At 40.8% G+C, this 26088-nt stretch overlaps 1 protein-coding gene across 1 annotated transcript; it reads right to left on the bottom strand.

The window, feature by feature from the left end:
• Positions 1 to 323: 323 nt before the first annotated feature.
• Positions 324 to 25569, bottom strand: pomgnt1 (protein O-linked mannose N-acetylglucosaminyltransferase 1 (beta 1,2-)). Its single transcript, XM_084067824.1, has 22 exons — positions 25477 to 25569; positions 24602 to 24884; positions 23740 to 23842; positions 21819 to 21934; positions 20708 to 20773; positions 20336 to 20449; positions 19521 to 19638; positions 19220 to 19318; positions 12405 to 12532; positions 12022 to 12092; positions 11613 to 11688; positions 11381 to 11464; positions 10556 to 10597; positions 9782 to 9840; positions 8168 to 8240; positions 7234 to 7362; positions 6588 to 6713; positions 5769 to 5833; positions 5623 to 5667; positions 4154 to 4289; positions 3673 to 3782; positions 324 to 3023 (listed from the first exon to the last, which is right to left on the bottom strand). Exons 2-22 carry the CDS (start codon positions 24827 to 24829, stop codon positions 2942 to 2944), a joined length of 2070 nt encoding a protein of 689 aa, XP_083923950.1. The 5' UTR covers positions 24830 to 24884; positions 25477 to 25569; the 3' UTR covers positions 324 to 2941.
• Between the last annotated feature and the right edge of the window lie 519 nt (positions 25570 to 26088).

Below are 26088 nucleotides of genomic sequence, written 5' to 3'. Positions count from 1 at the left end.
AGGAAGGGGCGTTTGTCCTTGGTCAACCAAAGCGGTTGCGGAAATTCACCAAGCCACAAAGATTTGCATGCATTTCCCTTGCCACACGCATTTCGCCTCGACATTGCCTTGCCTGACGCTCTCTTGGGAAATCTGTAGGCATTCACAAGGCCATGGGTGAGCAAAATCTAAGCTAAGAATAACAATGGCCTCAAGTTTATTTTATTCCATGAATAATATGCACTAATAATACATCCATCAACATGAATAATTTAAGTTGGATAAGCCACTGAGGCCTTAGGAAGGAGCAGCAGGACGGCAGTTTAGAAAAAGAACATCTTTATTCATTTATTTGGATGATATAAGTAGAAACTCATACATATGTCAAACTGCTTTAGATTGGCGTCCTCGGATCATCGTCCTAATCATCAAAAAGATCTACCATATCACTGCTGGACAGACAATGAGCTGCTCGCAGACTTCCACTGAATCTCATGCGCTCACACAAACAAAGAAAAGTAGGATCATCACACAAATAAAATAAAATAAAAAATGAATGAGACAAGTACGAAAAGGTAGATGTTGATTGAACATTACCATGCAATGGTGATACTTGCTTCTTCATTTTCAATCAACTCAACTTGGGCAATTGACCGCAATACTGCACAGTAAGTGATTGTGATTGAAATGACATCCACAACTGGGAAAAGCAAACCTAGGGTTGGTTGCCTACTAGCATCGTCAAAATTTCAATACACATCGATACAGAATATCTGAATCGATTTCAATAACCATTTCCCACAGTATCGATACCATGCTCTCTTCTCTTAATTAACTTTCCTTAATTTTAAGATGACAATTTAGGCTTTATCTAAAGAGGGGAAAAAAACACAAAGAAAACAAGCGTGATATTTCCCTTATAGTACCAGAGATAAGCCGAGGAGAATAGCTTTGCAACGAAAACACACTAACAGCCTTCAATAAACATCTAAAATTGTATGCCCTCTGTCCAAATGTCCCTGTGGTATCGAAAATGGTTTTCAAGATATTGTATCGAAGTTAGAAAGTCCAGTATTGTGACAACACTATTGCCTTACCATTACACAAAATGCTAACAATAACTCGAAATAAACATGACAAATAGCCAAATACTGATATAGTTACAATTAAAACCTAACAACCATTAATAAATTTGATAGGCAAGTTTAAAACTTACTAAAGCACTGAATAGGGTTGCTTTGAAATGGCTGGACTATCATTTCTATCTAAGAGGAAGAACAGGTAAACTAAGAGTGAGACTACCCGGTTCCATAGCTGATTTGCGGAAAGTTGAGAATTCCGCCACAGACAAACAAAAGAGGAATAACATGTCAGCCTCTAGCAATGCTAGCCAAGTGGGTCTAGTGTATCAATGTTATAGGGGACATTCTTACGTTGTCTTATTTTAGACAAACTTGTTCATGACAACGGCCAACAGTGAACAAAAAACAATCATGTATTTTGTAGTTGTCTAGTCTGTCATGGTGTGACTAAAATAAATACTTAGATATCTGGCTGCCTCCACTGTCACATGGAAAGTTTTAATTACACTGTAATGCTAATAATAAGTATGAGGCGAGCTTCTAGCACTGCAAGACATTGGATCTCATATATCTATATAAATATTATAGACTAGAGGACAATTGTACATTCCACACTTTCTAGTCCGTGACAAAGGGTAACAACATGGGTACAACAGATCATCCTGGCCAAACTCACTCAGTCTCTCAGTGTCTCCGATAGTTCTGTTCAAGTGTTAAGAGTCTCCAGTTCTCTTCATCAAAGTGATCCGAGGTTGGGTAGGCGACCCAAGCAGTCGTAATAGTAAAACCCACAGGGCTGTATAGACTCCTTTGCTCTAGCTTAATATTATCTTATGTTGAAAAATAAGACGACCATTTTATTTTTCATCAAAAAATATATGTGCAATGTATATACATTTTAATGCACTTTCTGTAAACGTTAGGCTCTTAAAAAAATGCATTGATCTTGATAAAAAAAGACTTAAAAATGAACTTAAGTAAAACCAAACAAAACCTCCGGTTGACCTATACAACAAAAAATAAATAGACATAAGTTACATTTTATGTACAGGATGGACAAAGCACTCAGTAGTTAAAAAAAACTAAACAAAAACCACAAAAGCTAGTTGTTTTCTGGTTGGGCAGTTTTCTTAGGCAGCCAGTGCCCCTGTACTGTAGTGTGTGGTAGTGTGTTTGTGTCCGCCCTGCAGAGGAGATGAAGCAGTGCATCATTCTTCCCTCTCCTCTTTGCCCTTTCGTCCCTTAGTGTTGATTGAAAGGGAGGAGCCACGTGTCATCCGTCAGTCATCAAGGAGACCCTTCAAAGTCCCATAAATGATAACCAAAGCCCTTTCATGCGTCGCACCATCTCAACCTATAGCCTTTTCATTCACGCAGTCAATACAACGGTGTTGTGTGAAGAATGAGCCACTTTTACACAGTTTGGGCTGGATATTCCCATAAATGGCACAAGGTCCCGGCTGAAAAGGGCACCATGTAGGCACAGCAGACCCGGCAGTGGCGATCCTTTCAGTTATGTGATTCATTTGAACTGTAGCTGCTTAAGACGCTTATGTCCACACGCGTGCTGCAAATAATGCTGTACCACCAACGAGTCCAGTGTTTAGATTACCTTGTTTTATCCGCCCAGGGTGCCTAAATCTCCCATGTCCTGAGTCCCTAAGCAGGGCGGTTAGTGGTTGTTGGTGGAATATGGACTTTAGAATAAGAGTTGTTAAGGCCTAGGTTGGTAGAAGAAGTGTTATGCTCGTATCCAGCAGAGGAGCTCACTCTAGCAGAAGAGCTCAGTGTGTGTGTGTGTGTGTGTGTGTGTGTGTGTGTGTGTGTGTGTGTGTGTGTGTGTGTGTGTGTGTGTGTGTGTGTGTGTGTGTGTGTTAGGACTACATCTGCTCAACTGGTGCTCCTTCTTCTTTGGGGGGAGGCTCCAGGTGAATAGGAGTGACGCTGGCCGGCTTCTTCACTCTAGACAAAGACAAGAGAGAGGGGGATAGAACGGAAGATAGGACGTAGAGTTGAAAAAAGAGGAAGGCACACACATTTAACAGACTGTGGATGAACTGGATGCACTTATATTATAACTATTGTCAGCTGCCACACCAGTCTGGGTATTCTGCTTTTGTAGTTATCATGTGGTACGTTAATCAATTTAGACTGGGAACGCATCTGTGTAATTTTTATATTTTAGTTATAACCATTATTTTTATACTTTGGCTATTCAAAAATAGCAGATCTACAAGCTCACAGCGCGGCACCGAGTGCCGCGCTACGAGCTTGTAGATCTGCTATTTTTGAAAAATCTTGAAACTTTGTGCAAATATTTGAATACACGTATATATTTTTTTTAAAGCAAACATTTGTAATTCAAATCTTTGCTTCTGGGGGGGGGGGGGGGTCCCTGGAACTAAATATTTTGAGATGGGGGTCTGCAGCCAAATATGTATCATTTTTCTTGACTTTAAAAGTTTTACAAATGTTAGCTTTAAAGAAATGTAAATTTTGACAATAATAAAAAAATAAATTCTAATAGCCTAAGTAATATAAAAATGACACAGATGCGTTCCCGGTCTTAATGGGTTAAGACAATCTATAATTAAAATATTCATATACTTACGAGTAAGGGGAGATGGGAACAGCCACCACCAGGACCTGATTCCTTTTTCTGAAGAGCCGCCACAGGCCTCTGTGGTAGCCCCGCACATCCAGGTCCCAAACATGGAGGCACTGGAGAGCAGAGGATGTGTTTGAATGACACTAGTCCTTCACAGTACTGAGCCAAGTTAACACTTTTGCCTTTCAATGGCTCTTTATCATTGTTAAAATTGCTATTAGAGCTGTAGAATCCTTGAAGGAGAATTGGTCTGTATTAATGTGATGTTGCGTCTAAACCTACCTCACACTAAGAACATTTTAAAATGGGACTTTCTGGAAAATGACTTTTCTCAATTCTTTTGTAAAGCGTTTTGGAGAAAGGCACTATATGAAATGCACAATTATAATAAACTATCACAGGGTTGAGATTTGCCTTTGATGTTTGTTTGATGTTTAATTGATTGATTCAACTAGTGGATGAACTCCTCCCTGTGCTGGTCTACCTTAGCGAGCTCGGTCCAGGTGTTGGTGTCCGTTTCGCTCTCCATCTTGATGTACATGACGTATGTCTTCCCCTCGGAGTCTGGCAGGAAGGAGTCCTCACATGGGTTCTTGGTGTGGTCCAACACCTCAGCCTCCCTGAAGATTTCATCACAATACCGTTATTGTCAACACAATACTGTTAGCTAGCCATACGGTGGATGCACTGCACACAACCAAAAAATGACATATACATTTATATTGTACTCCTCCACCCACACAATTCTTTACTCTGTTGATGGTGTGTAAAATATTAAATATTAAGGAATGATAAGGCATTATAAGTCCTCATAAGCATATCTACTCCCAGCATAGCTGTAATCACAAACTGTCATCACTGTCATGGTGTGAGGCTGTTAAGTGTTATAGTTAAGGCCAATACATTCTCCTTGCAACGTCCAAACCTTTCTTCGGAAAGAGAGGTGCTATAACTACAAATTGACACCATTCTGATCTTGGGCGGTCTCAAATATTTTCCTCAGTCAAAACTTGTGCACCCCCAGATGTCCTCACTCTCCGAACTATAGTTCGGAAAGCCAGTCGGAAAGAGGAGCATGTATTGGCCTTTACGCTTTCACATTGTGATTAGTTAAGAGGCAGTCTGAGTGCCAATATTTCCCAATGAAAGCACCCCAACGCATCCACCTTGTTTCTGCAGTTTCTGTTTTCTAATCATAAATATTAATTAAACTATGGTATAATTGCAATATGATCCACGGCACTCTGCCTCCAGCTTAGTGCCTACAACCGCAGCACACCTGTGCCAACATAGCAATCCTGCCTGAGTATTATTACTTAATTAGGTTATACATTATTTCCCTTGGGTAAGAGATTCTAAGCCATATTATATCATAATCACATCAGAAAATGTCAAAATGCATTATAATGCACTATGTATCTGGTATGATCATGCCATGCCATCATGTTTCTAACACTCTATATTTATTTTCTTTATAACTTGTCATACATATTATGACACAGCAAATACATGAGCTCTGGGCCTCTTGCTAGTGTTGCTAGAGCGGGTTTATAAAAAGGTTGGAGTGCTACTCAGAGCGAGGACCGCCTGCTGCTCCAAGCCGCTCCGGCGGGGGGCGCACACCAAATGTTTGAGCATGCCCGGTCGCACGGACTCAGAGACACACAGACATCCAGCAGTGCACAACGCACGTCCTTGATCAAGATTTCATTCAAATGTCTTTCTTTTTTTACTGTTGAGCGGCCCGGTTTGAGCGGAGCATGGAGCGAGAGGTGCGCAAATCCACATGAGCGACGGGGAGCGGAACGCGGAGCGCGGGGGGGTCAACATGAGCGAATAGCGAGCGTGAAACCAGCCCCCTGGAGCGCCGAGCGGCATTTCCACCCGCTCCACTCCGCTCACATGCTCTAGTTGCTAGTGCATCAGAATGTAAAGGCCTTCAAGCTCACTCACTTCAGCAGATTCTGGATCTCCACTTCATAGGCGTCTTTCTTCAAGCTGAGGAACAAGTATAAGATCTTTTGAGCATCAGCCAGTTCATGGATAATGATGTTAAAAAGTGGGACATACTGTACACGTTACATGTTGAGTGTACAAACCTGTCCACTTTTTTCATCTGTACGTTGGGAACGGTGTTGAATTTATGCTTCTTGAAATATACCTCCTGTAAGAGGGGACAGGAAAGACATAGCAATGTTATCAATTCTGTTCTGTTGTTCAATATCCAATGTGAGCTGTTGAAATGTAGGCACAAAAAAACCCTGAACAAACCATGAGCGTGCAATAGCGGCTAGACCTATCCATCAATTAGTTGAGTTACAGTACCCATATTGTTTTTTTCCATTTTAGTCATCTAATTCTAGTACATTGACATGCTATTAATGTATTGATTATTGTCTGTTTGCCTCTGCTCTCCGCTCCCCCCAAAATAAAACACATGGCACCCAATTACCCACACATTTGCACTCAAAGGACAAGATTGGAAACAAGCTCTCAAGCTTTTTTGTTTCATCCTTTTGACAGATATGTACAAATATATATCCATAAGAACGTCAATCAATCAATCAATCGCTTGTTTCAGATTACTTGGATTTTAGAGGGAGGACAACATTCTGTTGCTACTTTGATGTGAATTGTGGTACACAATTACAACTAGCAAAATTGGTTCATTCATTACAGCTAATGACAGTTTTATCCTCTTGAATCCTAGCTTCCCTATTCTGTGGCAAACATTCAGCGAAAATAGCCAGTCTACGAACTTTAGATTGGATATTTTCGGCACAGATATTTGGTGACGTAGAGGGGAAAAAGGAGGGGACCTAGTATAGAACGCTGGGAGACTCCAGCCAACAACGTATATGGGGTTCAAGTGATTAAATAGTGATAATTCATTAGACTTGAAATGCAAACTTGATTACATGGAAATAGCCATTCATGTTGAGCCCGATGATGCCAAAGTGGTAGGAGCGCGACACGTCAGGGATGATGCACTCTCTGCCCTTCCTCTGCTCTGGCATTCTCATCCACATGTCCCAGTCCCACAGCTGCAGGAAGACCACAACACACAGTCACACACCGCATTGTTTTATGGACAACTGTCATTTTACCCACAATTTTAGCTATCAAAGCACCCCTGTACTGCATTCCCTGCGGCTGCCAACCCCAGGGTGGGAGTACACATTAGACAACCACACGAGACGATACACATGGAGCTGCTACTTTTCATCTGGCAGTGTTACAAGCTTTGCGCTCCCTTGCTCAGTTCTCCTCCCCGTTGAACCCGTAGGGGTCGCTAGTGAAGCAACAAGGACACCACCGCCGGCTGGCTTCCCACCCACGTCAAAAACTGCCAGTTATGATGGCGCGTCCAGCTAAGCCTGCTGCCGGGAATCGAAACCCGGCCTCTGTGGCAGTGATGAGTGTTTTACCTTTATGCCACCCCAAATCAAACACCCATAATCAAACACACATATGTGCTGATACACTATAAATGAAACACAGACACAAAACAGTATCAAGAGAGATGCACTATGTATGCAGCAACACACACACACACACACCCACCTTTTCAGGCGTGGGCCACTTTGGTTCCAGTTCGTCCTTGTAGAGGCTCTTTTTTAGCACCCAGCCCAGTCCTGGCATACTCTCCACTCTGTACAGCAAAGCTGGGTCCTCGGCTGTGTGCTCGTAACCCTGCACAACACACAATATTTGTATAAAACATGTTTTCTTTTAGGTATGAGTGATTGAGAGTCACAAAATAAATGAATGCAGACTGTGACATTTTGGACAAGAACTGAAACAAAACCAACTTCCAGTTCCCCTGGTAGTGAGAACAATATCTGGCCAGAAAGTGAAATTGATCCAACTTCCAGCTCCTGTACTTGGCCAGAGAGCATGGCGGATGTGATTCAATTCAAAACAAATGATGATTTGCTTATGTCGTTTTCAGCCAAATCACATGAGCCAGTGGATAGTGAACGTCAACAGAAGTCTGGCACAGTATAAAGGTCGACAGACAGAGGGTGACATGTAGGCACAGAGAAAATGAGTGGCTGACGGAAGCAGAATTCTTCTAGCAGAATGTGTGAAAGAGAGGAGGAACAGGAACAGAGACAGTGACTTAAAACTAGGCCTGGGCGATATGACTTCAAATAAATATCACGATTATTTCAAACTTTTGCCTCGATTACAATTAAATCATTTATTAAAAATAAAATAAGGGAAAATAGCCAATCTACAAGCTCACAACGCGTCGCTTGTAGATCGGCTATTTTCACTATTGTATAATACAGGGTGTTTAATCAGACTTATCGATTTAGTCGATAATAAAATCTATTCGCTTTTTCCCCCCGATAGAACAAAATATATAAAACATAGTTTCTCGATTGTTCGGTTATAAGTCAGTTATTGGTTCTAAATATCGGTATCGACATATTTTCGGTTAATTGCCCAGCCCTACTTAAAACGTTCAGAAAATCAGCCGGCAGGCACTGACCTGGTCGTTCCAGGCTGAGATGCAGTACAGACTGTCGTCTTCACTCAACAGGTGGATGGTCTGACTCAGGAAACTAAAGCGACAATGAAGCAAACATTGTACCGTTCATAACAGCAAAGTGCTTAGCAGCAAAAGCAATAACAGCCATCATGAACGGGTGTCCGTCTCAGAGCAGCAGGAAATATCATCATTATCATTGATCGATCACCATCGCAACAGAAGTCATTCATTTCATTCAATGAGTAGATACTAGTCTGGCCCAGAAAACCACAAAATCCATCATTACGACCACATCATCATCAACAGCATCATGTGTTTTTTTTCTGTGTGGCATTTTTTTTTATTGTGTAGTACAGTAGCATCAAAGTAAGTCTGCACACCACAAAGTATTTCAATTGGTGGAAAAAGCGAGGAAAATGTAGATAGGTGCGTACGTACGTATGTAGATAGATGCTTTATTGTCCTTGTGGAAATTAATTTTGTACCAAGCACTACGATGTTGCATGGAGCGTATTGTTTGATATAAATTGTATAGTACAGTAAAAGGAGACAGGTAAAGGAGGCAGTCACACTTGTGACACAGGTCTTGAACCGGTTTCGAACACGCAACATTTGGATTTTGTTGGTCTGTGTGCTCACTGGTCGAATGACCAGGGGCGCAAAACGTTAAAACTGTGAGCCAACTTTTTTACCTGAACTCTTTGTGCCCCCAATGAACAGACGGCGACACCAAACTATGAAAAACACATTTACATGCCTCTGGTGCCGGTAAGCGCATCTGTGGATGTAGACGAGCCGTGCATTTAGCTATAAACAAACAACAACAAAAAAAAAGAAAAAGGCTTGTCGTCCGCCACGGGAGGGCCAGCTTTGGTTTTCGCTGCTTCCTAATTGAATGTCTAAAACTAATTTCAGAGAGCATGTTTACCGAGGCAAACTGGCATTAAAACTAAGCCAGACGACAGCTGGGAACGATTGGAAGCCATTTGAAGTCAATGCTTCAAAAAGGGTGTGCGTCCCAGCGGGGGAGCTGGCACATTTACAGCAACAAATCCATTTCAAAGCCGTGGCTGTCAAACAAAGGGACACTGAAGTTCATAACAGAGCTGATGTGGGCTCCACAGCTGTGCATTTACTGCCACCTGGTGGCGATCACATGTAAGGGTCAACAATGTTTTGAACTTCATGTTAAAGATGAAGTTGGGGATGTACTCTGATATCAGAACATGCATATTTATTACAATAAGACGTTTCAATGTAAAAACCAATTCAATAATTCATCACATAGAGCTGCAGATGAAGAAATAACACACAAGAATAAAGCTGACCCTTAAACAGGGGTATGATGAGACCATACAAGTAAACTGCAGTTTCAAAATACAACTAAATACCATTCTGAACTATTCCAATGAAGCTGATGAGTTCTCTTCTCAGTATAAGAAGACTACAGCCTCAATAGAAAGGTTCAGCCAGTGTGTATCAGTACAACCCTGCCTTGCTGTGCTACAATTCCACCACCAGATTCCTCTAAATGAGAATATGCCCTTCATCAAACTCAGTGTTTACATACAGATAGCAATGCACAATGTTGTGTAGATATATTGAGCAGCCTACCTAAAGAAGTCAATGGAGATGTCCAGGTCTTCTTCTAGGACAATGGCAAAACTGGCCTCCTGATTAAGAGAAATAAGTCACCCGTTTATATTGTAACATATTTTTTCCAATTGTAGTCCTTGTCAGATTGTGCTATAAAAAGGTGAGTACATTGCATCTTAAGGCCAGTTCACACCAATGCAACAGCTTGCAACATGCAACTACTTGCAACCATTATTCCCAATGGCAGTTGCAAGGTGAACTGGCTTTAAAACAGTTTTGTTGCAAGGAGTTGCGACTAGTTGCATTGGTGCGGTCTGGCCTTTCATCCTCAACTGTTTGATCTAGTTAGTCAACAGACAAATTTGACTGCATGGCGGCAAAAGAATACAGCAGAGAATGCATCTCAAATAAGTAGTACATGTCTAGGCTACACACTTATATATTGTTGCTGTTGGGTGGAAGCCTTGGCTTGTATGTCCAAAAACATTGCTTTTTTATTATTATACTAAAAACATTATAGTGGTATAATACTGAAAATAGCCGATCTACAATGCGACGTGTTGTGAGCTTGTAGATCTGCCATTTTCACAACTTTTGAGTGACACTTTTGTATGAAGTAGGGCATTAATTTACGGGGGCAAAAAACATAAAAAGTTGAAATATGGAGCTACAAGGTTTCTGCCCGACAGCAACAACATATATATTTGCATCGTCTGTTTTTCAAACATTAGACTACCTTGATTTGCTGTGACAATCATTAGAAGGGAAATTCATTGCAATTGCAGTACTCACTGGGTGTAGGTTAAAAGTTGCAGTCAGACTGGCCTTGTAGTGCTGCAGGAGGAAAAGATGATGAGTTGGGAGGCTTGTGACGTTGGTGTTTCCAAAATCAAACGTTACATTTAGGCGTTACATTTTAGGCATAGTTGTTTTTAACCGTTACAACTTCTTCATCTGCTGGTTATTTGGTTTATTTTCAGCTGTAGTATGTCTATAGTTGGTTATTTATTCAAACATGAAATCCCAATTTGTTACGGTAATGGCAATTCAAACTTTATCCACAATCAACTGTACAACTGTGTGGGAGGATTTACATACAGTACACATTTTATTCAGTGTTTTTCCAGTTTGAACTTACCAAGATTTAATTACAAGCAATTACGTTTAATGGCAGCAACATACTCCAACCGAACAATAACTTTTTTAGGTATTGGAAAGTCTGGAGAGAGGACTTAAGTCTTTTATACTGCCACAGAACAGTTCCGAGTTCTGAACGCCAGTCCCTGCCAACTCAGTCAGTCAGTACTGTTTTTTGGCGTTATCCTTTTAGACAAAGTGTTGACTGTACTCGTGCTGTTTTACATTTCTGTCTATAAAATAATCAATCAAACAGCCACGTCTGACCAATCACACGCGATTCTGTCAGAACATCTTGGGAGGTGCATGAACAGCCGGACCAAGTTCTCACGGGCACTGACCAGGTTCTGAATGATGTTGAATTATGTCGTTTACTACCCTGTCTAAACAAAGTGTGGAGTGGACGTCAGTTGGACTACGTAGGCGTTTAATAGAGTATTAAAGTGTTAAACTTTTAGAGTGGGGAGAACTGTTGATTACCTGGGACACTCTGGCATTCTTGATGCTAATGGGTGTGTGCTGAACTCCCTTCAGTCCAAACAGCTCCACTACATCCATAGGCTCCTGTGTCACCCACACACAAAGGAGAAAAACATACTTATGGTTACCAGCAATCCAGCATGCACACAGACCGTTACTGCCAGTCAAACTGGATTATAAACATTAAGTTTCTAAAAAGAAACACGAGAAACAAGAGGAAAACACCCCGTACCTCATAGTATCCATCGATGAAGACAGTGATCGTCTGTGGGTTGACGCCATGAGCTGAGAGAAGTGACCGCAGCATTCTGAACACAGAAGAACCATTAGGGATCGTTTTCTTCCCAAACCATTTTCAGATGCTGAGAGAGCATACACTTTTACACAAGTTTAAAACACTTAAACCTACTCAGTAAATTGTGAGTGTTCATTTGATGCAGAGAGGGTAGAAATGTGTACAAATGGATAAATTAACACTCAGGATTTCACTGTGCAGCAATTTGACCATTATTCTCTATTCATTAAGCTAGAGGGGACCTTTTATGGTTCCACCGGACCAAAATAAATCTCTGGTTCGGCATTCAATCATTATAACGTTTTAATTACCTTTACATTTATCACTATCATTGCCACACCCTTACCTATAGAGATAGTTGGGTCTGTTCCCTGCGATAACAGCCACAGGGACGTTGAAGACATTGTTGTTGGGTAGCTGAAATAAGAAAGATGATAATTGGACTTATTATTGCTATAGACAAGTACTATAACTTGGTATGTTTTTTTAAATACCATTAGGTCACAGCGTGACACTATAGCAAAAAGAAAAATATCAGCACATTTCCACAATTTCAATGTAATTTTATGTTTCATAACATGAAATGTTTATGTAGTTTATGTTGTTTTGTTAACTTTTATGAAGAGACTTTTTACCATGAAATTTAAGATCAATTTGGCATTGAAATTGGCACCATGTGCATAACCTAGAAAAGAGCTAAAGCAGTGAGAATTGAAGTGGCTGTCTTACGGGGTCAGGGCTAAACTCGATGGGAGCAGGGTCCTTGCAGCTGCAGATGCTGCCGTAGCCCTCCACTTTGCTGCAGAAGAGTTTCCGTCGTCTGTTCAGCTCTGTGTCTGCCCAGTGGCACTCTGCCTCTGTGAATGTACCAGTTAACATCACATGGCATTAGAGCACAATCTTTGTTCTTTTCCTTTTATACATAATGCTGACCTCTACAAAACTCTTATATACAGAAATGTAGTATACAGATATAAACACATAAACAACTGTAAACACACAATCCATGCATACCTATGCTCTTAAGAGATGAAGATTTTTTTTAACACATTGACTGCCAGAGTTTATTCATAATGTACTCACCCCTGTGCCAGCAATTTGCGTGTTTTTTTATTTTTTTAAATTTTGTAATTTTTCATTCAAATAAATTCTCTGATTGTGGTTTTAAGCACATACGACAGTTCCACCAGTAGAGAGCAGCAAATCCAAACATTGATCACCTCGCTCGCCCCCTCCCAAACATGCCCACGTCACATCCGGTCATTCACCGGATGTTATGTTTTCGACAATCCCTGATCCCCGGATCGGCCTGAAAACGATACACGACGACGATGACTGTTAGTCACCCGGACCAAAGAAAATAGAAGTTGAGCTGTCCGTTTGTTTGTTATACCGTGTGAAAAAACGTGTATTTCCCTATTCTGGCCGAAAATGACCGGAGAAAAACAATGTGACCCGGAAACGAAATCTGCGTTATACATCCGGCTCCGGGTGAGTGTGACGTAAGTGGAAAACGAAAGTGCTGATGAAAAATAAACAGACCCGCGCGATCACAGATTAAACAATGAAAATTCAAAAGAACGCATCAATGCGTTCTTTTGAATTGCTGGCAAGCAAGCGATGGATTTGAAAGAACGCATCAATGCGATCTTGGCAATCAATGTGTTAATTCAAGACATTTAATAAATAGACATGACTTTAACGACTTCCGGTGAGATGGCGGAGAGAGGAGCAGCTTAGTTAGATAGCTCTCTAGAGTCGGTTAAAACAACACGGCAGAAACATAACCAAAATGGGAAAAAATGAATGAAAAGTGAATACTACTTAAAAGAAGAAGACGTAGAAACATTTTAAGAACCACAAGAGAGGATTAAAGCATCGGACTCATCGACGACGACGGAGGGGAAAGAAGGGGAGAAGACGCGAAGAAAAAAAACATGGACGAGGAAATCAAGGAAGTGCTGCGGGTGGGACTCGCTGGTGTGACGGCGGAATTAAAATCTTTCAAACAAGAAATGCAGCGAGACTTAACTTCGCTCAAAGAAGGAATAATGAAAGAAATGAAGGAAGAAATTACTAACTTTCGCATGGAGGTAGACCGACAGGCGGAAAGACACGACGGAGAGATAGCGGCGCTGAAGGCGGACATGCACGAGTCCCAAACACGCATTTCAGAGGTAGAAGATTGGAGATCAGGAGCGGACGGTGCCTTGTTGGTAATGGTGGACCAGGTGGAGATTTTAGAAGCTAAATTACTGGAACTCGAGACAAGAGCCAGGAGAAACAACGTGAGGGTCTTTAATTTGAAAGAGGAGACAGAAGGTGAATCGGTAATGAAATATATGGATCAATTATTTCATTCCGAGTTGAGTCTACCCGAAGGAACCCAACTTCAGTTGCAGAGGGGACATAGAGCTCTCACACAGAAGCCGAATGACCCGTCTGCTTCTCCCAGGTCCATTGTGCTGAACTTCCTACAATTTGAGATGAAAGAAATGATATTGAGAAAGGCCTGGGAGGCGAACATCCAAGTGGAAGGCAAGCGTCTGGGTTTTGATCATGATTACCCCCCCGAAATCGTTCGTATGAGAAGAGATTACCTTCCAGCAAAAAAAATACTAAAAGATAAAGGAATCCGTTTCAATACACCGTTCACAAGGATGAAGATCCACTGGTCGGAGGGGACGAGGACCTACAACAGCGCGGAGGACGTCACCCGGGTCTTGAAGGAGAGGGGCCTCATGGAGAGCGAGCCGATCGGGGACACAAGCGCAGATTCGCCGATGGAGGAGGAGGGACTCGCCGAGCCGACAGCGGAGGAACCGCCAGCGGAGGAGCCGAGTCGAGCGGCCACGGCGGCAGCAGAGGCGGAGAGGAGCCCGAGATCGAACCATGGATCCGAGCAGTGGCAGAGAGTGGAACGGGCGAAAGGTGCAAAGAATCGAGCTTCGGAAAGGTTGAAAAGTTTTAAAAGAAGATAAGGAATGTTTTTTGCTGGAAACAAGAGGTAAACATTGAGTTGAAGTGACTGTGGGGGAGGGGGGGGGAAAAGAAAAATGGCGAGGGAAGATAAAATAATTAAGGAGGCGAATGATAAAAATTGACGTCATATTAATACAATACATAGAAAATTAGCCCACCCTTACGATAAGATTGGCTGTTTAATGTACAAATACAACTTAATGTGGGGACTTTATTACAAATTGTGGTTTTGATGAAAACGGAATGGTTTTTGTTCTGTACTTTATTTTTGATGGGATAATGTATACCGACCAAGAGGTTTCTTATTAAGAGGAGGATGGCTAGGCACTGGGGAAGCCCAAGGGTTGGGTCTAGTACTAGTATGCCTAGGGAGGGGCCCCCGTTCAAGACGGGGCTTACCCCCGCACCCTGTTATGAGGGTTTAGGGGTCACGGAGGATTTACCCCGTGTTTGGAGGTTGTGTTACGTGTTTTTTGTTTTATGTCTTATATATGTGGAGCTGACACCTGGTTGCAAACAAAATGGAATGACTGAACAAGGGTTACATGTAACAAGAAGAGATAGGAGGTACTATGATGACTGATGTGGTTGGAATTATGTCACTAAATGTGAATGGTCTGAATTCCCCCATAAAAAGACAAAGGGTGATGACAAAACTGAAGAAGGAAAAAATGCAGGTTTATTTTTTACAAGAGACTCATCTAAATAAAACGGAACATGAGAAATTAAAAAGATTTGGTTATAGGAATTCATATTATAGTTCATATAGAGAGGGCCCTAGAAGAGGTGTTATAATTTTGATATCTAACACAATCAATTTTATTTTTGAAAAAGAAATTAAAGACAAAGAGGGGAGGTATATTATAGTAAAAGGAAAACTGGAAAATGAACCGGTAACCTTGGTAAATATATATGCACCTCCAGAAAGTGATAAGAATTTCTTCAAATCCTTGTTTGATATCATAGCCTTGGAAACAAGTGGGATTTTGATTTGTGGAGGAGATACTAATACGGTTTTATGTGATAAAAAAGATACGTCAAGTTCAAAAAGGGGGAAAACTCAAATAGCAAAATTTGTAAACACATCGCTAGAGGAGATGGGACTGATAGACATATGGAGATATCTTCACCCCTTAGTAATTGATTTTACCCACTTCTCTGCAGCTCATAAAGTACATTCAAGATTAGACCAGTTCTTTATAAACACAAATGAAAGTCATAGAGTTACAGAATGCGAGATTGGAGGGGCGGACGTGTCAGACCATAACCCAGTGACTTTGAAGTTGAGACTGAATAACAGGAGACGACAAACAGTCTGGAGACTCAATTTGGGAATGTTAAATAATGAGCAAAGGAAGGAGGAGATTAAAGTTGAGTTGCTAAGATATATAGAAGAAAACGATAATGGAGAGGTGGACCCTACAGTAATTCTTGATGCCATGAAATCAGTTATCCGGGGTAAATTGATAGTGCAATCAGTAATAGTTAAGAAGGCCAAGTTAGAAATCTACAGGAAAAACAATGACAAATTGAGGGAACTAGAACAGGAATATCAGAAAACAAAGAAGGAGGAGGTATACAAACTAATACAAGAATTGAAAACAAAAATAAAAGGAACACAACTTGACGAGATTGAAAGAAATAATAGGTATCTAAAACAGAACTACTATGAAGCAGGGTCAAGGGCCACCAAACTATTAGCTAAGCGGATACGCAAACAGCAGGTTTTGAGTAGCATATGCCAAATTAGAGACCCTCGGACAGATGAACTGACATGTGTTCCTGAACAAATAGAGAGAATATTCAGAAACTACTATGAGGAGTTATATGCACAGCCCAAGGAAGTAGAGGAAGGGGAAATGAGAGCATATTTGGAACAGCTGGACCTGCCTTCAATTGGGAAAATACAAAATGATAAACTAACAGCAAGCATAACAATGGAGGAGGTAATGGAGGCAATCAGCTCATTTAAGAATAACAAAGCGCCTGGGAGTGATGGCTTTCCTGCTGAATTCTACAAAATGTATAGGGAAGAGCTTGCACCCCTATTATTAACATCCTTTAACTGGACACTGAAAAAACACAAAATCCCAACATCATGGTCAGAGGCAATAATTACAGTCCTACCAAAAGAGGGGAGAGATAAGGAACAATGTAGCAGCTATAGACCGATATCCATTTTAAATGTAGATTACAAAATGTATACAAAAATTTTGTCCAAAAGACTGGCTGATCTCATGACAGACCTGATCGATGAAGATCAGACTGGGTTTATTAGGGGTCGCCAGACCCATGACAGTATCAGAAGAGCTATACACATTGTGGATAAGGTACAAAGGACAAAAACAAGTACATTAATAGTGAGCATAGATGCTGCTCAAGCGTATGATAGGGTCTCTTGGGGGTTCTTATATGCTGTGTTGACAAGATTTGGGTTTAACAAAGAGGCAGTACAAAGCATAAGATCATTATACCAACAGCCCTCAGCGAGAATCAAAATTAATGGAAGTTTATCCGAAAAGTTCTATCTACAGCGCTCTGCGCGCCAAGGCTGTTGCCTTTCACCAGCGCTGTTCGATTTTTTCATAGAGCCCCTGGCACAGGCCATTAGACAAGATGAGGGTATCCATGGCGTTGAGGTCCAGGGCAGAGAACAACGTATAGGGCTTTTTGCCGATGATATAATCACATTCCTTGGACAACCTAATGATTCACTCCCCGTGCTAACCAATATATTAGAAGCATTTGGTCGATTGTCCGGATACAAGCTTAACATAGCTAAAACTCAGATTCTAGCACTAAATTATACCCCAAATGCACTCATAAAGGAATCCTATGACTTTAATTGGAAGCAAAAAAGTATTAAATATCTGGGTGTTAACATAACTAAAAGTATTTCCACACTGTATAAGGCCAACTACACCGGAATAGATCAGAAAATCCGTAAAGATATAGAAAGATGGACCACTTTGCCACTAGACCTTAACTCAAGAATAGAAGCTGTGAAAATAAATATTCTGGCTAGATTGTTATACCTATTCCAGGCCCTGCCAGTAGAGGTCCCCCAAAGCCAATTTACACAATGGGATAGATTGATCTCTAGATTTGTCTGGGGAGGAGGAAAACCTAGGGTTAAATTTATGACCCTTCAGCTACCAAAAGATAAGGGGGGAATGGGTCTGCCCAATTTGCAAATGTACTATCAAGCTGCTCAGCTGAGATATACTATATGTTGGTGTAATCCTGACTACATCTCCAGATGGAAGGTTATTGAAGGGAAAGTTGGGAATACACCAATCCAGAGCTTACTAGGAGACATTGATTTATTCAAAAAAAAGAAACACCTTATTGACCCAATCACATTATTTACATTGGAGATTTGGTATAAAATAGTTAAAAAATACAAATTAAAAGAGGAAATTAAAAAATTAAAATGGATAGCCGCTGACAGTGCTTTCAGACCGGTTGAATATGATAAAGGATTTAAACAATGGCAGAACAAGGGCATGACAGCGTGGTGTACTTTGGTGAAAAAGGGGCAGCTGGAGAGTTTTAAGGAACTAAGTGATAAATATGATATAGATAAACACGACTTTTATAGGTACCTACAACTAAGAGACTATTATACAAAGGAAATCCGGGGGACACCCTCTGGAGAAGTGAATGGTGTGGTCCAAATGATTATAAATGCATACTCGAGTAAGGAAGTTCGGGTTATATCGGGATTATACCGAACATTTATGAAAAACAAACATACAACGGATTATGTAAAAGTAAAGTGGGAGACTGAACTTGAGATAGCAATTACAGAAGAAGAATGGGCAAATATGTGGAGGGCACATCAAACATCCACCAATTCACGAGTCTGGAGGGAGTTCTCCTGGAAAAATTTAATTAGGTTCTTTATAACACCCAAGATTAAGAGTAAACAACTAGGGAAACAGGTTCAATGCTGGAGGGAATGTGGAGAGGAGAATGCAGACCATTCACATGTTTTCTGGAAATGTCATAAGATTGAATCTTTTTGGAAAATGATACATAGACAACTCCAGAAGATACTAGGATATGAGATACCTATGGATAGTAAAGTGTTATATCTGTGTGACTTAGACTCGGGTAATATACGGATGAGAGACAGGTATCTGGTTAAGATTCTATTGGCAGCAGGGAAGAAATGTATCACAAGGAAATGGGGACAGGTTGACAAACCCACAAAAAAACAATGGAAAGATCTAGTGGAGGAAATATATGTTATGGAAAACATGACGCTACGATTGAGGCTCCAGGAGGCACAAATGGAAAAGAAATGGACAAAATGGTTAATCTACGTGAACACTATCTAAGTGAAGTAACACGAGTAACAAAAGGACAATTATGATCAGTGTTTGGTTCCGAAGTGTTTGTCTTTTCTTTTAGTTTTTGTCCTTGTATGTCTTGTGGGTCCTGTTCATCTTCTTTTTGTTTCATTTCATTTTTATTTTCTTCTTTTGTACATTGTATGTGTGTGAAAAATTTAATAAAAATTCCAAGTGACAAAAAAAAAAGACATGACTTTAACGTACCTTCAGAGGCAGTGAGCTGCACCTCGGTCTTCAATAGCACAGGGTCTCCCCAGGTAGAAAGCGTAGGAGACTTGGAGTGCTTCTCTCCATATACCTGACCTGCAGCGCACGCACACACACACACACACACACACACACACACACACACACACACACGTTTATGTAGGTGAGTGAGGGAGTAAGTGAGCGCAAGAGTGAATGACTGCGTGAAAAAGACAAAGCTGTAGTAAAAATATCACTTAGAAAAAACAAGCAACTTCCTGGATGGTGGAACACAAAAAATGTAAGTTTGTTCCTCTACCTCCTTTCTTCACCACCAGAGTCCACATGTCCCTCCAGCCGAGGTTGAGTGACACCTGGCTGCCCAGGCCCTTCAGTAGGTTCTTAGCAGCATCCTTAAGGTGAAATGTGCCCTCATCCTGCCCAAAAAACAAACATGTACTGTACTGTTAAGTAAGTAGGTCAGAGTGGTTTATTGTCGGTATCGGCCAAGAAAGAGGGTGTCTATCCCCGTTTAATGCACTAGACCCCTGGGAGATGGATTGCTGAGGTGCTACTCATACGTTGGTTGTGCTTGAGATCAAACCCAGAACCACGTGGTCCATAGGAAGGTAAGTGCTCTACCGACTGGACTAATAACAAACGCAAGAATCCACTGAAGAATCCACAAAATGTGACTCTGTAGTCTGAACATGATTACTAAAATGATGCCTACAGGATGTATGGTCTCCTTTTGAAATATATTTATTATTTTTTATAATATTTCACTGATCCATTAGAGGCTAGCTAAGGTTGGTCGAGTGTTTAAATCAAAAGAAACTCCACGATGCTTCTGGCCTATAAACTCTTATAACTAATTCATACTTGCCATATGTTATTGTCGTTTGTCAAATATTATGCATCTTCAACAGAAAAATAAAGCCATGCAAGTTACGTCAACTTTTTTCAGTTGAAGATAGGTTATTTTTGTTGTAATGTATAAATCAACAAAACGTACCACTGGAAAAACTATTAGGGCATGGCTAAATTACAACCAAAGAAGAGCCAGACAACATGTACCATGTAAAGAACATTTTCATTCTTCTTAAATCACAAGAAAGCATGAAAGTGACTGACCTTGATGGTGAAGATGAGGACACGTCCCCGGGTCACCATGTTGAGGAAGAGGATCATAGCTTCATCCTCATGGGGAGAGTAGGTGTCAAAGATCCTCTTGGCCATCACATGACCCTATGGAAGAATACACACAAACAATAAAAATAGTTACAGGCTGAACTATAAAATAATACGAGACATTAAGACAAGATGGAGGCCACGGGTAGACTTGATAATAAAATAGTTTATAAAAATGAACACAAGAAAATAGACAAACAAAACAACACAACAATACATGAGTCATCATCGCTGGAAATCAAAGAACGCAAAAAAAATAAATTCTGCAGAAATAAAACCTTAAGAGTTACAAATCAGGGCTACATGGATGCTTACAGAAGCTTGGTTGAGAACGATTACATGAATGCCTCTGCCCTGTTCCCGCATGTCGTCCTCCAGCACCTGGGAAAAAATAAAAATAACCAATCTATAAGCTCTCAACGCATTATGAGCTTGCATCAGCTATTTTCACTACTCATCGTACAACAAAGTATGGCTTAAGTGGTTAGGCAAACAATGATAGTGAAGCACAGATGATGTTCTTTTGTGCTTTCACCCATTAAGACCTGGAACGCATGTGTGTCATTTTTTGATTTGAGCTAAAAAGCATTATTTTACGCTTTGGCTATTCAAAAATGTAGAAAATGTGTGCAAATTAATATATTTATATTCTTTTAAAGCGAACATCTTTAACTCAAATCATTACTTCTGGGGGGTCCCTGGAAGAAACGATTTTGAGATGGGGGTCCGGGGCCAAATGCATATAATTTTGGGTGGTCCTTGACATGAAAAAGTTTGAGCACCACTGATATAGAAACATAAGTTTTTCAGAAAACTGTTGGGATTTAGAAGACATTTGTAGAATCGGCTTCAGGACATTGACTGCCAGTCGCGTAGATCTACGCGAACCGATTAAAAGCCGCCACGTGCCAATCGCGTAGATCTACGCCAACTGGTGAAATTTTGAAAATCCGCGTTAATTCGAAAAAGTGCACTTTCCAAATTTTTTGATCCCCTTCCGGTTCCGGTAGGACGACCGGATACGAAATTAACCGGGTTCCGTTTTTTCCGATCGTATCCGCTTCCTGTCTGGGATCCGGTTTTAAAGTCGATTATCTCGGTTGTTGTTTTTCCCCTCACTGATCACTGTCTAGCGTTCACCGCTGTAGCTTCAAGATGGCGGAACGTAAGGGGACGCGGTTTTCACTGCTCGTCGCACACAGATCCCCTGTGTGTGTAGAACCAAATGAACGCATTTTTTTAACGGATTTAGCGGGGTCTATGGCGACATGAAAAAAACAACAATAAAACCTTGGCACTGGTGAGTACATTATGAGATTAAACTCTGGCATGGAATGTGTTAATGGGTTAACAATGCAATATATTCTATTTTCTGTCAACTGTAATATCCAACATTAAAAGAACTTCATGGCTAAATCAGACTCACAGTGGTGCCATCCACCGCCACATACACCTTGGAACGGCTTGAGTAAACCTCAATGTCAAGAACCTTGCGTCCACCGGCCGGCCGGCGTGGGGTCTCCATGTTGGGTATGGCATCCTCTGTAAGAACATTAGACACAAATTAGTAGGCAGCAGCAAAGTAATGTGTAAATGGAAACAAAATAAATAAGGTTTTATTCAGAATGCAACACAACAAGTAGCAGAAAATCAGTTACACAACATTGCTCTTGTGAAGCACTTTTGTTATTAGTACAGTTGTTTATAAAAATAAAGTTTATAAAAATTGGCATTTTATTTTGGCCAAGGGAGACGTCCCCACACTGGCCTACATGCCCACAGGCCCCACACGCAGCCAGCCTGTAGTGTACTGAACACAGCATTGTGATTTGTGCAGCTTCATTCCCAATCTACACACAGTAACTCCATCAATAGTAATCAATACCTAAAGATTGGACAGGGAGGCCACATCACTATTAGACTTTCTTATTTCCCAAGATCCGTTGCATAGTGAGATGCCAATAACTAAAACAATAAAGTTTTTTTTAAAGTGCCAATAACTAAAACAATAACGTTTGATTGTCAGGATGACAGGCTCTGATTTCTGTGACATCATAAGGGTTACTTTCTTTACCTACTGAATTACACTGAAAATAACAGACTGAGATGAACACATTCACTGCCAGAGGCTTTCTAATGTGGGCAGGTAGCTTCTGCCAGTTAAGCATTCTGTTAAGCATTTTGACACATTTTTCAAGAACCACAGAATATTTATCTCCAGTATGATCGATACCCTGATGGTTGCTAATCACGGAGGAAATCACTGTGCTTCCATGAAAAAAAAATATCATTGTGACCTCCCGTTCTCTTGTTATACCCAGTGGAAAATAGCATGTTTCGCCAAAAATACATAGTTAAAAAAAAAGTACACAGGAGCCGAGATACAGGATTTTAAAGTAATAAGTTAACCAGGAAGTGGATGGAGCAGTAAATCTTCGGATCACGTTATCTTGGGTTATGGACGTTTTTCCCCCCAAAAAAGACGGATATATCCGTGTTTGGCGGTGAATATGTTAAGACTAAACAGAGTAAACTAGCAACTAGCAAAAATGTGGGTTGCATCCATGAATATGGTCTTAAAAATGTTATGCATATTGAACCTGGTCTATATTGGAAAATGATAATGGTGGACCTATTTCTGAGTGGCAAATGAATGGAACAAATCTCTGTAATGTGTAATTCAGGATTGTTGCTAAAACAATGAATACACACCTCATACTGTTAAATTGCACCAGTATGTGGCTTTTTCAGGACTGGTGCACCTACACATTAGACACTGCTGCCATCTGCTGGTGATAATCAGTTACTTTATTTAGCAGTACTTCATTTGAATTGTAATGTAAAGAGGTGCCATGCATTTTGCCTTCTGAACAACAAACTGCCCACAAAAAGTTTGGAAACTTAACGTTGATAATGTCTCCCCTTTAATAATACCAATTGTATTGAAATTATTAACGACAAAAAATAAATGTTTTGTCGTTAATAATCCCTGAATGAGTAGAGAAGCTCACTGCCTGGGGAAACATAAGTTTCCAGGTTCCTGTCGAAGTGTTGCAAGAAGACACTTAAACCCCTGACTGAATGAATCTCTTCTGTCATTATGAAGGTCAGTCATATACCTTGGCTTTCAGCAGGTCAAGTAGACCTGTGATCCCCCCCCCCCCCGTACTTTAACAGGCAATCAAATTAACATTCCTTCAACATTTTTGTGTGTTGCTTTATGAAATGACAATCTCATCTGACCCTCAAATGGGATGGGTCCAGGTTGAAAGTGTAACAACTCGTATCCAGCAACAGAGTCACAGACAAATGACAACAAATTAAAGACAATCAACTGTCTGTCTCACCATACTCCTGAGCTGCCTCTTCTTCATTGGCTACTCTTCTTGTGTCCAAGATGAGCTTGATGTTGACGATGACAGTAACTAATAGAAATAGAACGGCACCTGCCTGCAAAGTAATGACAAACATATATTTAAAGCAGATTAATCACTTTTAAATTACTTTTCAATGTGGCTGGCTAAATCACATTTCATACATCAATATACCCAGAAGGTAATTTCCTCAAATTAACATAGTCATGCACTCAAGTGTTAATTGATTGATTTGTAACTCTGAGAATGAGCAAATGTAACCAAACAAATCAAGGTAGTCTAATGTAGTGGTTCCCAATGTGGGATCCAGGGCTCTTGAGGGGGTTCCAGACTTCCGGGGGTCCCCAGCCAAATGATTAATATCAAATGGACCCTTAGGGATAGTACACAGACAGTGTACAAAATGGAACCAATGGTGCCATTTGTACACTCTTGAGCGGTGATGAAAGAAGTACTCACATGTTTTACTAAGTAAAAGTATCAATACTGCCATGTAGATATACTCTGTTACAAGCAGAAGTCCCGTATTCAAAATGTACTTGAGTAAAAGTACAAAAGTATCGGCATCAGAATATACTTAAAAGTACCAAAAGTAAAAGTACTGATTATGCAGAATGTCCCATTTCACAAGTAAAAAAGAAATCTGCCATATTTTAAAGCCAACATTTGTAACTAAAATCTTTGCTCCTGGGGGTCCCTGGAACAAAATATTTTGAGATGGGGGTCCGCGGCCAAATACATATCATTTTGGGGGTCCTTGACATGAAAAAGTTTGAGAACCATGCATTGCTTTACACACCAGTGCATAAAAAGCTGTGTGTGAGTTGCTACAGACCTGGCAGAAGCGGCGGATCGACCGTTTGTTGGTCAGTTTGTATTTCCAGGTGAGATACAGGCTGCGCTGCTGGCGAGGAATGAAAGGCTTCGCCCGAGGATTCGGGGTCCAGGTGTCCATCCCTGTAGACAGGGGACTCTCTGCCTGTCCTCCTTCACCTCCTCCTCCTCCTGCCTGTCCTCCTTCACCTCCTCCTCCTGCGACCAAGAGAAAGTGTCCACAGTGCATGCACCGGAGGAGTGATGTGGTGGCTGTCAACCCCGTGTCATAATCACATTGTCATCTGTAAAGACACAAACATACATACATATACAGAACGCTATGTTGTTGTTGGTGAGGAGGAGGTGCAGGGTTGCCAGGTTTTGCGACAGAAACAAGCAACCAGGTCTATGAAAACAAGCCCAAAAGAAGCCTACGTCGGCTTTCTGAAAATAGCCAATCTACAAGCTTGGAAAGATTTTAACAACACAAATCTGGTATTGGGGGGGGGGGGGGGGGGTTCCCTGACAAAATGTTTTCAGATGGGGGTCCGTGGACAAATACATATTAATTTGATTAGGGTCCTTGACATGAAAAGGTTTGAGAAACACTGGTTTAACCAACATTAGGAAACAAGCCCAAATAAGCAACTACACTAGAAACGAATTAAGCCCTAAAAAAACATACAATATTTACAAGCGACTTCACAGAAAAACAAGCCCAAAGTGGCTTATTATAAGCGGACATGGCAACACTGTGGAGGAGCTAGCATGTTAGCGAACAGATCCATGGTCACAAAAAGATCAGTCTCTACCGGGCGGTTTTCCAAGCCAGAGTAAATGAACAGACGTGGCCTCTGCACCGCGAGTAAACCTGCTGCTTTTTGGAGAACTCACAGAAACGTCAACAAGCCGTGAAATGCAGATAAAATTCTCGTTGTCCGCAGCAAGCTTGCTAGTTTTTCTTTTGCTACATGCTCCAAGTTTCCGGCGCGTTAAAAGTACGTCATCATCAGTGGTCATATGTTGTCCTTTTTTAGCATAGAGTTATTTTGACAACTGAATGAATGTAGAGGCTCTCAAACCACATTGGTTAAGGTTTAGGGCAGCATTTATTTCCAGAGCATGCTGACTTCGATAAAGTGTGTGAAGGGCCACACATTGTACAATTGAATTGAAACTTGCAACACATTTGTGCTGAATTATGTTAAAACTGCATGAATTTGGTAGACATGCCAGACTACTTTTAGAGTAAGGTCCTTGCGTTCACAACAAGAATTGTCTTTCTTTTTTTTTCTTTTTCTTTTCTTTTTTTACAGCTGTACTTTATTGTATCACTCTGGTGTACTCTGTACGAGGTTACCAAAGATTACTTACATAAAACAATCCACGTCAATGCCGTATCAACTTTTAAATGAGCCTATAAATGTATACAGTATCTTATCTTGTCTGATATGCACCACTCCATAGGTCACTGATAAAACACATTGCATTATGTTATAAATCTGG

The sequence above is a fragment of the Gymnoscopelus microlampas genome (assembly GCF_963454915.1).
Source record: "Gymnoscopelus microlampas genome assembly, chromosome: 9".
Classification (NCBI taxonomy): Eukaryota; Metazoa; Chordata; class Actinopteri; order Myctophiformes; family Myctophidae; genus Gymnoscopelus; species Gymnoscopelus microlampas.
This window is presented reverse-complemented; position numbering and strand designations above follow the sequence as displayed.